The following is a 15,516-nucleotide window of genomic DNA, read 5'->3' on the forward strand; positions in this document are numbered from 1 at the left end:
GAACTAAACAAAAAAAGTCACAGTCGTGTGCTAGTTTAATAGTAGCATATGAAAAGCATTTTTATATCATGTTTATTGTTTAAATTTGAATTGCTGTGTTTCGCGCTGATGTGCGTGTGCGCGCGCACGTAGAGACCCAAGTAAACCGAAGGCAAGTTATATTTTTCTTTATTCAAGTACTTACATAGAAATAACAAAACAATTGCATTACAACAAACTGAAGTGCCAAGTAAACAGGGGAGCACATCTCCCCATCACAAGGATATAGTAAAATTCATTTCAATATTCAGCTCATCATAAAAGGACCTTATTATAAGGTAATAAAAACATGAAATAGGCTAAAGACATCCACAACATTTTAAACAAGACCCCTTGTTTTCTTTAACAAAAAAGCCAACAGAACAGTTATCCCAGTGTGTGTTTCCAATTGTCTTGCATTGTTGTCAGGTTTATCCCATTTCACCCAATGTGACTTTTATTTTCATGCATAATAAAGAAATGAGCACCACCCACCGCATCTGAGGGTAGCACTTTGGAACATTTCCGTGCACATGCAAACATGAGGATATACTGTAATGAAAGGAAACACAACACAACAGAAAACAGTGAGTATCGACTCCATCTGAACACCAGTGTCACTGTTGAAGACCACAAAATCCCTGAAGCCACCCTGTAGTCCATAAGATGACGTGAGTAGCCTATAATATCTACACATTATTGGAATCTCTTCAAACATGAGTATTTTTTCTTTAAAAAAAAAAAAAAAAAAAGCAAGAAAGAAAGAAAAAAAAATTCCTACAATTATTAATTGTCATGAGTGAGCCCAAGCCTATGGCCTTGCCCGAGGCCAACTTCACGGAGACTAAATCAAACAGTTACACACAAACATTAGCACAAGGCTGCCTTCAGCTGCAAGCAGACGGAGGTCACATTTATGATTTGTTGCTCCTGTGGAGTTCTCATCATGTATTGTTTTTGATCAGCCAACCCTGCAACCCAGTTTGGCACAAAGATGGCTGCTGATGTTGGCTCAGATCCAACATGGAGCAGAGGACGAGAATGAGGCAAATTCCAATTTCAGAGCTTTCAGCCGCCCACTTTTGGACGATAGAACATAAAAAAACATAACATAAATTATTCCCGGAGAAGCGTTATTAAAAAGGGGGGGGGGACTGTTTCTGAGCTTCACAAGTCATTGATGTATATCTATAGCTTTCACACATTACACAGATTATTGTTCAGGAGAACACGGTGCTGCCTGCATTGTTGTTCAACCGCCAAACTACATAAGGGGAGTGGGATGGAGGGGATCCTATAAATTTTACAAAATCCATCTGCCCATTACAGAAATGTCACAAAACAACAGTGACAGACACAGTGAGACTGATGAAATACTGAGTTTGCAAACTTGTAATTACATGGCTTCATTTAGACGAGGAAATAGTTTGGTGTAGTCTCCGCCTTACTCTGCATCGTTCTTTAACACAAAGCAACATCATAAACACAGTTTTCTCTTCGAGGAGAGCATAACTTTTGGTGAAATAAATTCTCAATGGTCCAGAGTCTATAATGATCAACGTCTAACATCAAATTATTCCAGATGAACATTATAGAGAAACGTTTTGGTTGCCTCATCACCTCATGCACTGCATATACTCTTTTGTGCTGACTCCACAAGGTGAGATTAGAAGCCATTACTCAGTGCAAGATTTGACCTGACAAATTCCAGTCTAATGTTTGAAAATGAGTTGTTAGTATTAAGCTAATTATGTGGTATTAGAGACAAAGAAGGTAATGCAATGTCTCAATCTGGGAAGGTGAAATTTGTTTTGGAGTTTCTTAAGTTGCGATATTAATTTCAGCTGCATTTTACTGAGTTGGATGAGAAAAGTTTCATTAGTCGATGTCCATCCATGCAATAGAATGATGTGTTTTTGTGATACAAAACTATTGATTTACAGTTAAATGTTAGAGGCTATGTGAACTTTGAAACCATCTCAAAAAGTGCAAGGAGGTCTGTTCATTTAACCATGTAGATGAGCTGAGAAAAGACTCTCTGAGGCCAAATTAATTGGAAAATAAGTGGACACTTGCCAGGAAGCTCAGCGGTGAACACTGTTTGTTACAGGAAAGGGAAAGTGTGGCCTTGGAAGCTCATTTCTGTATGCACTGTGTTCTCTGTGGCACTGCTTTCCTCAACCTTTCTTTTGGCCTTTGCTTTTGTCAGTTCCTATTCTCTTTAAGCCTGATTACTGTGTCTTCTGACCAGTTCGACGTTTTTTTTTTTTTTTGTCCCCCCAGCTGTTGCTAATATAAATTCTTCGCCTCACATAAAGCATAGACTTTGTAACAGCGAGAAAGCAACAGCCAATCATTAATAATATTATCAAACAAAATGAAAAGAAGCGTGCTTCTTTTAAAGAAGGTGAGTTTCAGGTGGTATTTGAGAATTAATTTAAGACTTCTAATAAAATCAGAAATTATCCTACAACACTGACAAGGTCATTATTCAAAAAACATTTCTTCGACTCTTTCTTGTTTCATGATTGCAGTACCACTATGTTTGCCATTTGGGTTTTATGCTGACCCTGACAAAAGGAAATACCTCACAGTCTTGTTCATTTCTTATTCCTATTTTTTCACCATTTTTAATTGGTTTTGACCAAAAGTATAATAAATTCACTGTGCTGGATGAAAATGCCACATTAGTATCTCACTTATGATGTTTTGCATTAATCCACAGAGCCATAATAAAGTCTTGAAGGGAAATAGAAAAGCATGGCTACTTTCCAGTAGTAAGGGAAAACGATATTTTAAGGTAGACCAAGGTTTTATCAAAAGTGGTTTTTGTGGTGATATTTTAAAATATTATTATATACACTTAAGATCCCATTGAAGCGATTGGCAGAAAGGAGCCTATACAAAATGTTCCATTGAATGATAAGAAAACATATTTCCTTCTATCAGCAGAAAGATTAGTAAGCAAGCAAAAGTAATATGTGCTCGTTTTTTTTCCTTTTTCTCTTTGCATTGCCCTGTAATGCATTTTGTTCACGAAATGATCCAATCATTTGGGAGAACATCTATCCAAGAACAACCAGTGTTTTTAATGCAGTGGGGAAGATGTGTTAATTAAAATAACCGATATTGCTATAATGGAGATACACAAAATGTAAAAAAAAAAAATAATAAAATGTTGTCATTTATTCAGAGAACACATTAGTGCTTCCTTAAACCAGTTTCCACTTTAAAGCATACAGATGGTGCAAATGCTATTATTCTTTTTAAATGGAAGATAGCACACCATATTTGGCACTACTGTAGTGCTCCAGAAATTTTTGCGATGACCTATAGGACAACAAAATATTCTGTATTATAACTACATTACTAAAAGCTTTAAGACACATTCTGCACAAGCATTCAGTCAATTGAAAGTTCTTGTTTATGCAGACATTTGTATTTACATAGTGTGCATGAAGGCATGCACATATATGCACAATTTAATACTGAATTATGGTGCATTTGACATTTGAGTACAAAAGTGAAACTTCTACCGTAGCTACCTGCATACATATTTGTATACTGTACAAAAACAACAACACCTTACTTACAGCTCAGTCTCTCTGTATTAGAAAAGATGTAAACATGGATTTGGAAATGTTTATTTTTCTCTTACCATATACTGCTCATCTTTTGGTGACTTAAACCAAGTAGTTTTAGTCTTTTTACACTGTGAAGCACAGACAAGGGGGCTCATTCATCTCCATCCTTATTCCTCTTTGCTTTCATATTCTGCTGGTTTGCAACCCAGTGTTCTTTATTTAAGTAGCTCAGTCTAACTGTGCTCTTAGTTAATTTGATTTACAGGTTGTTGGCATATGTCATGACTATATTGCATATAATTGCAGAACTCAAGAAAACTGAAAAATGAACAGTATTGGTGAGCTTAAAAAATTTTTTAAAAAAAGCAACAGAAATTATATCCGGTAACACCACATAAAGCAACCATATAAAAAGGCAACAAAAATACACAGTGTCTCACAGTGACTACGAATAAATAAGTATTGGCAAAGGCATCCATTGCTGCAGGCCTGTTTGTTTTATAAGTACAGGTAACGAGACAAGACATCGGTTTGCTGTGTGTCACCCAGTCAGTCATTATCTAGATTTAACCAAACTGTGCAGGTAAATCTAAGTCTGGTGTGTGGTGAATGAATCAGATCTTTCCTCTAACTCAACATTTGTGCTAAGCTGATGCCACCGTTACGTTTGGCAAATGTCAGGCACAATAATAAGAACAAGGTTGGCTGCATCACCACAATACATTTGGCACATTCTTTTAAGAGAACAACATTCAAATAGAAAATAAAAACACTACACCTCAACAAAAAAAAAAAAACAACAAAAAGACAGTCAAGTGCCACTAATAAGGTATCCATGACGATACACAAATATAACCAATTGCACTTTTAAACAGCCTAATAAAATTAATGCATACATCCCAGACAACTCACCCTTTAACTGAGCTCCAATATAATTGTGTCTGTTTCGACCCCTATGATGGATTCTGGCTTCCTTCCAATTTAGAAAATTTCAGTAAAATTTACAAAAGTGTATTCACCCCCCCCCCCCCCAAAAAAAAAAACAACCTATAGATACACAGTGGCCTTTTGGACAGAATGTGCCAAAGTGCCATTCTTTGTGTTGGCACTGTGTTACAGTAGCTGAGGCTCTGAGTTGCTTTAAAGAGAAGGGCGCAGTAGCAGCCTTTCCCCTCTGACTTAAACTAAAGGCATCCATCTCAAAATAGAAGGAACTGAAAAGAGCAGGGGTGTAAAAGAGAGGAAAAGAGTCACCTATTTATCTCATAGTGGACGTGAGGACGTGATCCCTTCTTCCTAAGTCTCTTTATGGTGTGTGGTGAGGGTCCAGTCCATGTGCACGCAGTGACGGTCATGATGTTCCCACTGTTGGCCCCCCACAGGAGCTGGGCGGCGAGCTGTGGCTCCCAGCCGCCCCACTGCTCTTGTCAGCTGGCTTCTTGTCCTTCTGTTTCAGGTGAACCTTTGCATGTCTCTTTCGCTCATCGCTTCTGGCAAATTTGCGTCCACAGAACTCACAGGAGAAGGGTTTCTCACCTGTGTGCGTGCGAATGTGCGTGGTCAGATGGTCACTCCGGCTGAAGGAGCGCATGCATATTCGGCACTGGAAGGGTTTGTGACCTGTGTGGATGCGAAGGTGACGTGTGAGCTCGTCTGAGCGCGAGAAGCGTCTGTCACAGTTCTCTGCTGGACAGGCGTGCGGCCGTTCGTGGACGGGGGTTTTACTGGGACGGTTCGGGTACTTCCGCGGTCGGATGGGTTTGAGGGTGAGAGTCTGTGGCGGGGGGTGGTGCTGAGGCGGGTGCTGCTGCCCGCCGATGAAACCCGGGTGAATCTGCTGCTTGTCTTTGAACGCTCTGATGGTCTCCAGGGGTGTGATTGGTGGAGGGTTGACTCGGATGGGGTCCATGCTCTGGAAGGGCTTGTGCTCCATCACGCCAACCTCCCCCTGATGATGGAAAAGGTTGTAGTCAGGGATCATGGAGAAAAGGCTGCCATCCATGGAGGCTTTGGATGTGGAGTGATAGTCATTGCCAGGGTAGGCTAGAGCCGTGCTGGTGGCAGGACTGTGGTGGAAGGAGACCTGATCCTGGTACAGGTCACTGCAGGTGGAATAGGCAGGCAGTGGCGGACCATATACCTGCTCCATATCTGACGTCTGTCCGCCCATGCTGGCTGCGGAGGATGATGTCTGCGTCGTTACAGTGCCGGGGGACGGAGAAACACCTAGGATCCCTGCACTGACGAGGCTGATGATATTGTTATCAGAGCACCAGCCGGAGCCACCGATGCCACCTGAAGGAGGAGTGTCGAAGGCAAACTTCCCCAGATAGGTGACAGTCTGCCCGCTGCGGTTGGACTGGAAGCTGGATCCATACTGAATCTCTGAAGACGCCTTCTCGCTCCCCATGCCCAGATCCATGATATTATCTAGATTAAAAACAAATAAAAACACAGAGCATGAATAAATCATCCATGTGAAATGCAGTCATTTGAGAAGAAAAGCCTGCGACAGTGACAATGTGGCACAAGTTGTGAAAAAAAAAAAAAAAAGTCTGGAAAATTCACTTTGTTAGGATGTATGAACTTTAGGTAACAGTCCCTGGTTTGTCCAAAATTCAGCTTTTCTGCATAACTCTGTAAAAGACTACAAAAGATCAAAAATAAAAGAAGTCCCATACAGTTCATAAAGAAATGTGAGCGCTGTCAGACCTGTAAGTTAAGTGACTGACTGCTGCATCTGAGAGAGTGGTGTCTCTCTCTCTCTCAGATCCCACAAGCTCTCATAAATCAAGACCTAAACACCCCCTTTGATCCAGTCATTGTGTCCCTCAGGAGGACAGCCAAACTGAATGGCAAGATTTGATTTCTTCACAGCAGGGAGGATTATAAGGCAGACGCCACATCTATCACGCTCAAGGAGTCAAAACACATTTGCAACAAAGAACATCTGGGAGAAAATCTAAGGGTTCCCTATCCAGTTTCACAAATTTCCTTCATATTTTATTTGTACATCTCTTACACTTCACCCCAAAAAACACATTCACACATTTAACTTATTCTAAAAATGCCATGTGCTTAATGGGGATGCATATATGTGCTGATCATTCTCTGAAGGTTAAATACGAGACGTTTGCAGAGATTTCTTTCCTAAACAGAAGTTAAAATAGACGTCTCACTTCATTTGCAGGAAATCATATAGAGTCCTGCATATATTTTCCCTGCCAGTAATTACAGCCTGCTGGAGTTTGGCTGTAGGCAAATCATAATGAAACAAAACAAAAATTATGTGCATTGCACAATACCATTTAACACATGAGATTCATAGGAACAATGACACTTGTGGCATTTCTTAAAATTATTTTTGGATATGACATTTAGAAAACAAGCCCCATTTGATATTAACGTATTTTACTCTAAATGTTTAGTCTTTTGGAGGTATTTTGAGTAATGGGATTTTTTAAAAACAGAACGAAGGGCACAAAATAAAGTCATCACTCTTTTCTTGGAGGTCAGTGCTGAAGAGCACAGCACACACCTGCTTCACCTGTAAAATCACAGCATGCTCCTTTCAAAACCTATAATTGTTATTTCCCCAAAATAGCAGAGAAATTTTTAAAAAAGCATAGGCTACATACAGAATTTATAGTTTATCATATGAATTTCACGAGGATAAGACGTGATAAAAACAGCATCACACACTGTCGTCTGGAACATCCTTTTTCTCATAAGTTTCATTTCATTTTTTTTGAACATCTCCCGTCTGAGGTCAAATAAAATACATTTTACACCCGTGTTAATAGAAAAATTTCATATGCCACATGTATGCCATGAACTTAAAGTCGCCTATATTAAATTCACATTACAACAAGGATAATATTCGTGACGCCTGCCGCGAGGTTAATTTAAACGCACCTTTCTGACACAAAGCAGGGGAAAATATTTCAGGTTAAATTCAAACTCAGGTCATGTTTTAATTTGTAAACAAACAGACAAATAAAAAAAAAAAAAGAAGCTGCGGATAAGAGCGAATCGTGCACAGAGTTTTACAAGATAAAAGTAAATCACAGTCACCGCATCTTCTCAGCCACATCAGGAAACTGGAGATTTTGCTCTTTTTTTTTTCTCTCCCCCCCTCCTGCAAACATTGACCCATCACCTCAGAAGGTGAATCTGCACACTGACTGATTGATTTAATGCCAATCTACGACACTGAGCCGAACTAACGAGTCGTCTCTGGGTCGGCGGCTGAATTAAACACAAAATATACATTAATCTGGACTAAGCAATAAATCAATCAATATCCCCGGCCTCGGAATTCAAGGAATATAAGTGGGTTCGCGGGGCCTGGCGCTGCAACGTGTTTCATATAGTGGAAAGCAGCAGCAGCCACACACGCCTACTGAAAGCCAATCTGACATGTTAATAGAGTTGTGAATGAAAGTCATTGTCTAAAGTAGTTGACCCATCTTTGCAGGTGGATTAGATGATTAAATAAGTGGCATTGTAGTTTGACCACAAAGCCAAATTCAACACATGTTCTCACAGTGTACAGAATTCTCTTTTAGGCACGAGCCGACTGCGTTTTAATGGACTTTGCGTAAAACAGCCTTTTCACAGCCATCCACATCAAGACATTTCCTCAAACACGCGAGAATTAAAATCCTTAATCGCCACATATATGACGACTTAAATATATATTTCAATTTATGCTTCTTTTTTTTAGTTTTAATGTAAGTGAGAAGGCTACTCTTCGCCTTTTCACGTTGTGTTTGAAATTCTGGCGTTTCGGCTACACACAAGAGATTTTAAATAATAACAAAGAAAGATTTTTTTTTAAAAATCACACGAAGAACCTGGAAGTCACTGATTTTTAAAGTGGGTCTTATTTACAGAGTGGCAGTGTTACACCTGACTCCGAAAAAGTAAGCTACGGGAATCAGCCCTTTACGCGCGACAGCCAGCGCGCAAACAGGTGCTCCACAAGCCCGAAGACAACTGTTGCCTTCCCCGCACCACGCAGTTTACGCCACTTTAATCAAAACGCACACACACACGCTAAAAAGAAAAAGAAAAAAAGTAGAGGGAAATCTTACCTGTATTCATCTGTGAATAGTGGTTAATAGATTCCGTACTGGTGAAAATATTCATAGACGTCGGGATGTCCTCTTCTGGGTAGAGACTGTCAGGGATCGTGTTTATTAAACTGCTCATGGTAAGAGGGATCTTGTCCGCTAGTTTCCCTGTCATAGCAGTTATATTCAGTCCGACATTTATAAAGCACAACGCGCAGGTATCCAAGTAGTTACACAAAAACACCGGGTGTTCTCAAAGTGGAAAACACAGGTGTGGATCGGGCGTGAAAAAAAAACCAAAAAAACAGGAGAGAGGAGCAGGGATGGATCCTGTTGCTGTAGCTATCCAAGTATCCCGCGGAGGATGAGCAGCGCCGGTTATCTCCCCCTGTGTGATCACAGGCTATTGTTGTTATTAATCTGATCACTGTGGAAGCTGATGGGCTGCTTGTGGGGGAATTTGAAGTCTGTGAATCAATGAGGAGGTGGTGGTGTTGGTTGCACAAGAGCAGCTCTACTTGCTCTATTGGAGCTGGATAGGGGACTCCAGTCTGCCTGTATTAAATAGGGGGATGGAACATAAGCGTGACGTAGATGACCATATATGGACATGGGCGCCCAGCGCCAGGCTCTCCGCGCGTCAGTCTGTGGAAACTACAGTGGAGGCAAAAGGCTCCGACAGAGAGATAGCTACAAAGTTTACTAAATCTACATGGCACCTCCAGCTGCGTCCTTCTTCGGGATGAGCCGGCGGTTATCCAGTGTTCCCGTCCTTGTGGAAAACACGGTGATTCAACAGCGTGTTATCTTTATTATAGTTACTCCTTCTGATGCCTTCAGTGGACTATCAGGCACACAGCGAGCTAGTTATTCATCTGTGTGTGTGTATGTGTGTGTTAGAGAGAGCAAAAGAAAGTGTGTTGTGACTATAGGGAATGTCACTCTTACAAAAGACTGGCCTACTTTTTGTCATAAGCCCAGCCTACACACTGTTAATTCTGTTAATTTTTTTACCAAAACTGACCATAAACTGAAAAATATGAGTGCTGGCTTAATTTCCAGGCTCGTACTTGTCCTCGAAAGCTTAGTCAGAAAAAATGACTTTGTGTAGTGTAAATGCTCTGAGTCCTCTCTAAGTGAACGTGCACACTCTTTGTGCTGACCTGTGTTGGACAGAACTGGTTTAAAACTCCTTTTCATGCAGCATCAGGGTTATACAAAGGCAGTAATTGACGGAATTAATCGTTTGTAAATATTGCAAGCGCTTTGTAAATCCACAGGCTTGCTTTGACTTGGAGCCCAAGTGACCGCTTAAGTGGAAACTCCAAATAAGGCAGTGTCCGGCCCCGCCCCTTCGTGTCTTTATTTGGACATGTGAGTTCCGGGTGAAGTAGTAGTGGAAAAGTGATCGGAAGCCACAGACGTTTAAAGACATGACAGTGGACAAAGCGTCATGGCTCGCTTTTCACCAACTTGTGAAAAAATACCTACACAAGTTGCCTTATAATGTTTCAAAAATACCCCCCTGTAATTTGGTTTGTTACACAAAAAGCTGAGAGAAGTCAAAACATGTGGGGTCATGCACTGATGTCTCACATCATAGTTACTAACGTTTGCACTCCTCAGTAATAGTTTTAGGAAGGTTTGCTTAACTTTCCGTGAACTTTGTCTGTTTCCTGCTGTAGTTAGAACATTGTAAAACATACAGGCCTTTGCAAAATTCTAAGAAAATTCTCAATGAAATGTCAGGGCTCCAATATTCAGACCTGAGAAATTAATAGTACCTCAATGAACCAGAAGTGTAAACAGAGTGTGTGGGAGAATTAGTCTGAATCATGCTCGGTGTTTAGGGGGCTTACACAAACAGAGCAGCCAGTGATCTTGTGTGTGTCATTACCACAGGCAAGTCCTCCATGTGCTTGTGTGTTTTATGAGTGTCTGTTTGTCGCGGCAGTGGGCAGAGCAGAGTCCTCTCAGGGTGTCTCGTGTCCTGTTCTTGGACCTTCAATCAGAAAAATAAACAGAAATGACCCTATGGATTTGACTGAAAAATACATGAAGACATATGACCGTCCAAAGATAGATTTCCTATTTTGACCTCATCATCCGCTTTATACTGACTCACTCCCTGAATGTATTCACTGGATCACATTTTGTACATTGGTCCGGGTCAAAAGGCAACAAAAGTAAAGGTTGTTTTTTTTGTATGTTTGTGCTGTGCAGAGTTGAAGCTAAAAGCTGCAAGATGTCCCTCTACATTAGTACAGTTAGTATCAGCCCTTAAAAAGCACTATTAGTGATTTTATATTTTTTCTCTTTCTTGTTTTAGCTTTCTGCACAGTGAAGGTCAAATTTGCCTGAAATTTAGTTTTAAACATTAGAACAGCAAAGAAACTGTTCAGAGACACACTGATGTTAAAAAGTGAAACACCTTCTGATTGTTGTATAATATAAAAGGAACCCATCAATGTAATAGATATACTTGGTTTGGACAAAATAACAGGAAAGCCTAATAGTATAATGCGATCCAGAACAAGCCTCTTATTGTGTACAGTTTAAATATGAAAATATTACACTGTGAAAATGAGAATTTATTGCAGGATATTTGCATCAGATTACATGATCTTGTCTGCTGTTCCTGTTGTTTTGTCCATCCCCATTTAGTTGCACCAGGTGAATCAATGTAGCGGGGGATCCGTGGAAAACCGACCTCAACTGTTGTGTGCATGGATGCAAACCAATGGGAGAATTCCCTCAGGTGTGGTGGAGGACTCACTCATAGCATCTGTCCTTGGGGGAAGAGTGTGTGTGTGGCTCTGTGGTTGGAAAGTTGGCCCGGCCAGCTGGAACACCTACCTGTTGCAGGCTTATTTCCTCGACTGTGAGCTGGGTCACATGGGGCAGGGCTTGCAGCGCTTGTCAACGGCTTGTGGCATTAGATCTCTTTGACGGTAGCGTCCCTGGCTCCTTTGCATACAGGGATTCCATGGAAGCACAGGCTCATTTTCAAAGCCCAGTGGAAAACTTCCCAGGCACTGTGGATGCATAGTCAAATGAGTTTTGTTTTTTTTCCAAGCTTCATGGGGAAGGCTTAAAGTGTTGTTCCTTGATGTTGGTGAAGGATTTGGAAAGTTAAAATGTCCCTGGTTACATCGACATGCCTTATTTTACTATTAAACTGCTTATACAAATGGATCTGCTGTTGTTACGACTTTGTATCCAACAATGCTGACAACAAACAGGGGAAATTAGGATTATCAGCTGGCTGTTCCATTCAAATCTGCTGATAATGGTGCCCAAATAAGTCCACATTCCCAAAGTTAGCCTACTATTACCATTATCCAGTTACTGTGGAATCCTTATATCCCCAAATGGTCTTTCTGAAGCACTTAGAGCCCTTTATTGAGGACGACAAGCATCAAATTTTGACTTCTTCCAGTGCACAATATCTGATTTAAATGAAGCTAAAGTAAGAATAACCTGCTTTTAACATGATGACAACTCTTGACTATAAAAACTCTAATGGTTACACATTGTGCATTTTCTTACGAGTAAATAATAAAATATATTGAAGCTTTTTGCTTCATTTTTTAAATCCCATCATCCATAAAGGCATTTCATTTAGCGTTCTATTGAGTCCGGTCGCTTGCAGTAGTTCCAGTTGAAACCATTAAGCTTGTACTCAGCCTGCCGTCTGTATGTAGTTTCATTTTTTATTTTTTTTTTCCACAGTTATTAGGAGGAATAAAAACATGCATTTAAGAAACAAAGCCAGCACAGATACATTAGCAAAAATCTTTAGAGGTCAAAAGGTGCATTTTAAAATTCTGCACTCCTTGTCAGTGAATGTAGACATGTCTTCAACAGTGCCTAAAAACGTAGATATTCATGTGAATTTTATTCAGAGGCAGAACTCAAATCTCCAGGTGGACTGAGATACGTTGAATCTCCGCAGTCGGATCTGCAGGACAATACCAGTCTGTCGAGGTCAAAAGCACAGTAAATAAATGTGCACGGTGGTCAGCAGGCCATATTGTTGACATGCATTGAACAGATGTCACACTCAAATTCATTTTTTTTGCCACTGCTCACAGCAAAGTGAGGAGCCGCAGAAATTCTCCAGTGAAATAAATCTCCTGCTCTTCTTCAGCAGCAAGGAGAAAAGAACAATGGGGACTCGAGTCATCATGCATATTAGATCACTTAGTGCCGGTTAGGCAATTGAATTGATTATACAAATTCCTTTTAATTAATGTAAGTTTGAATAAATTACGAAAATAATAAATGCCTTTCCCATAGCATCAGGGGATGCGACAAGCTATATTTTCAGTGAAGGCAAATCTACCGCACGGCGTTGAACTACAGCTGTCAGTTTTTCTTAATCATAATATTTCAACTCTCCTGACATTTGGAGTAAAAATAAACACATTCAAGGAAGCTGAGTGGCAAAATCCAGCTGTTTTGGCAGGATATCTCCAAGATATAAAGAAGAGAAAAAAAAAATGCACAGTGTATTTGGAAGTACAAATCTTGGCATTTCAATGGTGTACTGATGGATTCAAGTAGGTGGTTTTTTGGAAGAATGCTCTCCCACTTGGCATGCTCCACAATGAGTGTGGAATTATACTCCACTTGCCAATTGTTAAAAATGTGATTTCATAAGTCAAATAAGATGGGTAAATCAGGGTCAAGAGCAATATTTCAACTGACGGATACTTAACATTTGTTCAAAAGCAATGGATCCTCTGACTAACTGTGTGCTTATGTGCATTGTTTTGGTTGTTTTGTTTGTGGACGCGGCTGCTTTGACTGCTAAGTCGGGGAGGCAAACAAAGCAAACGCAGGACAATTTGATCAATGATCTCCCAGAGTTCACGGGGAGGGCACATAGGGGTTTACCAAGGCTGGCTTAACCACCAAAGGAACAAAAACCTCCATTACCTACTCCTGCCTTGCCCACTGATGAAACACCAAATTAGGGTCAATGAAACCACCAACTAAAGATTGATCATCAGAACATCAAAGTCATTCATGTAAATCCAGCCTTTTTCAGACATCTGGGGTATTGATACAAACCACTCCCAGAGGAGAGTTGCTGGTTAGAAACCGATATTCCTCATGGGGGGTACTCTGACCCACCCTCTACAAAGACCCGTGAAGTCGGAAAAGTATCTCATTGTGAAAGGGTTGAAAAGTTTATCCGCACCATCCTCTACAGACCTGCCAGGTGAGGCGCTTCTGCAAGTTCAAAATGGGTTCATCGCCCCAAAGTTACACTCAAGGACACATTCAGATGTAGTAGTTCTTTTTTTTTTTTTCTTTCTTTACTTCCGAAAAATCAATCAAGGACCTGAAAGTAACTCATTGTTTCCAGTTGTGGTAAGAGTGGTCAATGGAAATATGATAAACAATTACACAAACAGCAAGTTCCCTTCCTCAGTACATGACAGGCCCTGCAGCCCCTCCCCCTGTCCTGTCACTCTGTAGAGTATTTTGGTTCAAGTTCCACTGCGGCATCCGGCAGTGTTGCGGTCTCGGTTTCACCTCCCACTTCCTTTTTTTGGCCCTGACGTGTTTCCGCCCCTGAATTAGAATCAACTCTTTCCACACTGGGTTGTGATATCGGGCCATCTTCCTTCTCTTGTCGACGGTGTTCGGAAACTAATAAGAAATCCCCAGCAAAGTCAGAATCTATCACAGGAATCCTTCCCTCCAGACCACGTGACCGAGAGATACGGGGCAACATCAAAAACCAAGCAGCTGGTGAAACACAAAGAGGAAGTCTCTTTCCAACTCGACGATAAGATAGGGGCAAAAGTGGCTGACGTGTGCAAGCTTTGAAGAACTCATGCTGCTCAATTCAGAGAAAGCAGGGGAAACAGGGAAAGTGAGGAAACATCTTATTCTATGTTATTGTGCTAACACATTCTTCTTCTTCTTCTATTTCAAGCATTTGAGCATCTTTCAGTCTTTGTAGTTTTGGGTGAGAAACTGCACAGTGGCCACAGGCTCCCCCAGATCAAATCTTTCGACGAAGGCCTGAAAATCCCATTTACCTGCAGGTTCAAGAAGACACACAAACACAGATATTTATTAGTATTTACAGATATTTGGAAGGAGAAATGCACCTAAACCCAAGGTTTGTTTCCAGTCTGATACAGCGCTGTTTTTTGGATGGATTAAAATAACTTGAAGCCCCTCAAGTTTAACAGACATATTTTTTTTATAACAATATCCTATATAAACGCAGTGCATTCCGAGTACAGTCTCTGGTGCATTACAAGAGCATTTCTTATGACCGCTCGGTCTGTGTTTAAGGGATCTGAGGCCTAACTGAGCAGCACATGGCTCTGGGATGTGAGTCACTGAGAACAGCACTGCTGAAAATAAAACATGTTGCTGTAATGATGGAGGTGGGAACGCAAGGACGTATTGGCAAGAAGATATGATTCAATCGCCTGGACTGTTTTTTTCTTCCCTCCCCTTTTAAACAAACACCAGACGGCCATCCGGCTGGTATGACAATATCACTTCTTAGATTTTGACAACCGCTGATTCCCTGCAGCTTCCCCTCCCTGTACAAAAAAAGAAGAAGAAGAAGAAGAAGAAGAAGAAAAAAAAAAAAGACAAATTCACAATTATCATTCCAAGGAAAGAAAACCCTGCATGCTTTAAACTTACAAACTCCAACAGATCATAGAAAGAAAGAGTGTCTGTATGTCTGCATCTTCATATGTTTGGGTGTGCAGAAGACAATGCTTTGCTGCTTTGCTCTGTAATCCAGGGAATCACTGACATTCTGGTATTTCCGTATGTGGAGTAATTACATTAACAGCTGC

The 15,516-nt window shown here is 40.7% G+C and overlaps 2 protein-coding genes across 2 annotated transcripts in view; both read right to left on the bottom strand.

Moving 5' to 3' along the window:
• Positions 1–151: 151 nt before the first annotated feature.
• Positions 152–9,210, bottom strand: egr3 (early growth response 3). The gene is made up of 2 exons (XM_008288650.1): positions 8,699–9,210; positions 152–6,032 (listed from the first exon to the last, which is right to left on the bottom strand). Exons 1-2 carry the CDS (start codon positions 8,850–8,852, stop codon positions 4,954–4,956), a joined length of 1,233 nt encoding a protein of 410 aa, XP_008286872.1. The 5' UTR covers positions 8,853–9,210; the 3' UTR covers positions 152–4,953.
• Positions 9,211–12,372: 3,162 nt separating this feature from the next.
• The window catches only part of pebp4 (phosphatidylethanolamine binding protein 4), a 56,365-nt gene continuing 53,221 nt past the window's right edge, over positions 12,373–15,516 (bottom strand). Inside the window, exon 7 of the mRNA XM_008288651.1 lies at positions 12,373–14,733. Coding sequence (XP_008286873.1) covers positions 14,642–14,733 — 92 coding nt within the window. The 3' untranslated portion in view covers positions 12,373–14,641. The remainder of the gene's footprint in view (positions 14,734–15,516) is intronic.

The sequence above is a fragment of the Stegastes partitus genome, unplaced genomic scaffold, assembly GCF_000690725.1.
Source record: "Stegastes partitus isolate 25-593 unplaced genomic scaffold, Stegastes_partitus-1.0.2 Scaffold568, whole genome shotgun sequence".
Classification (NCBI taxonomy): Eukaryota; Metazoa; Chordata; class Actinopteri; family Pomacentridae; genus Stegastes; species Stegastes partitus.

Excerpts from the sequence above, each read along its gene's own strand:
- egr3 (XM_008288650.1), bottom strand. The coding sequence starts at position 8,852 with ATGACAGGGAAACTAGCGGACAAGATCCCTCTTACCATGAGCAGTTTA. Across the intron at positions 6,033-8,698 it reads CTATTCACAGATGAATACAG|ATAATATCATGGATCTGGGC; the intron begins GTAAGATTTCCC and ends TTTTTAATCTAG.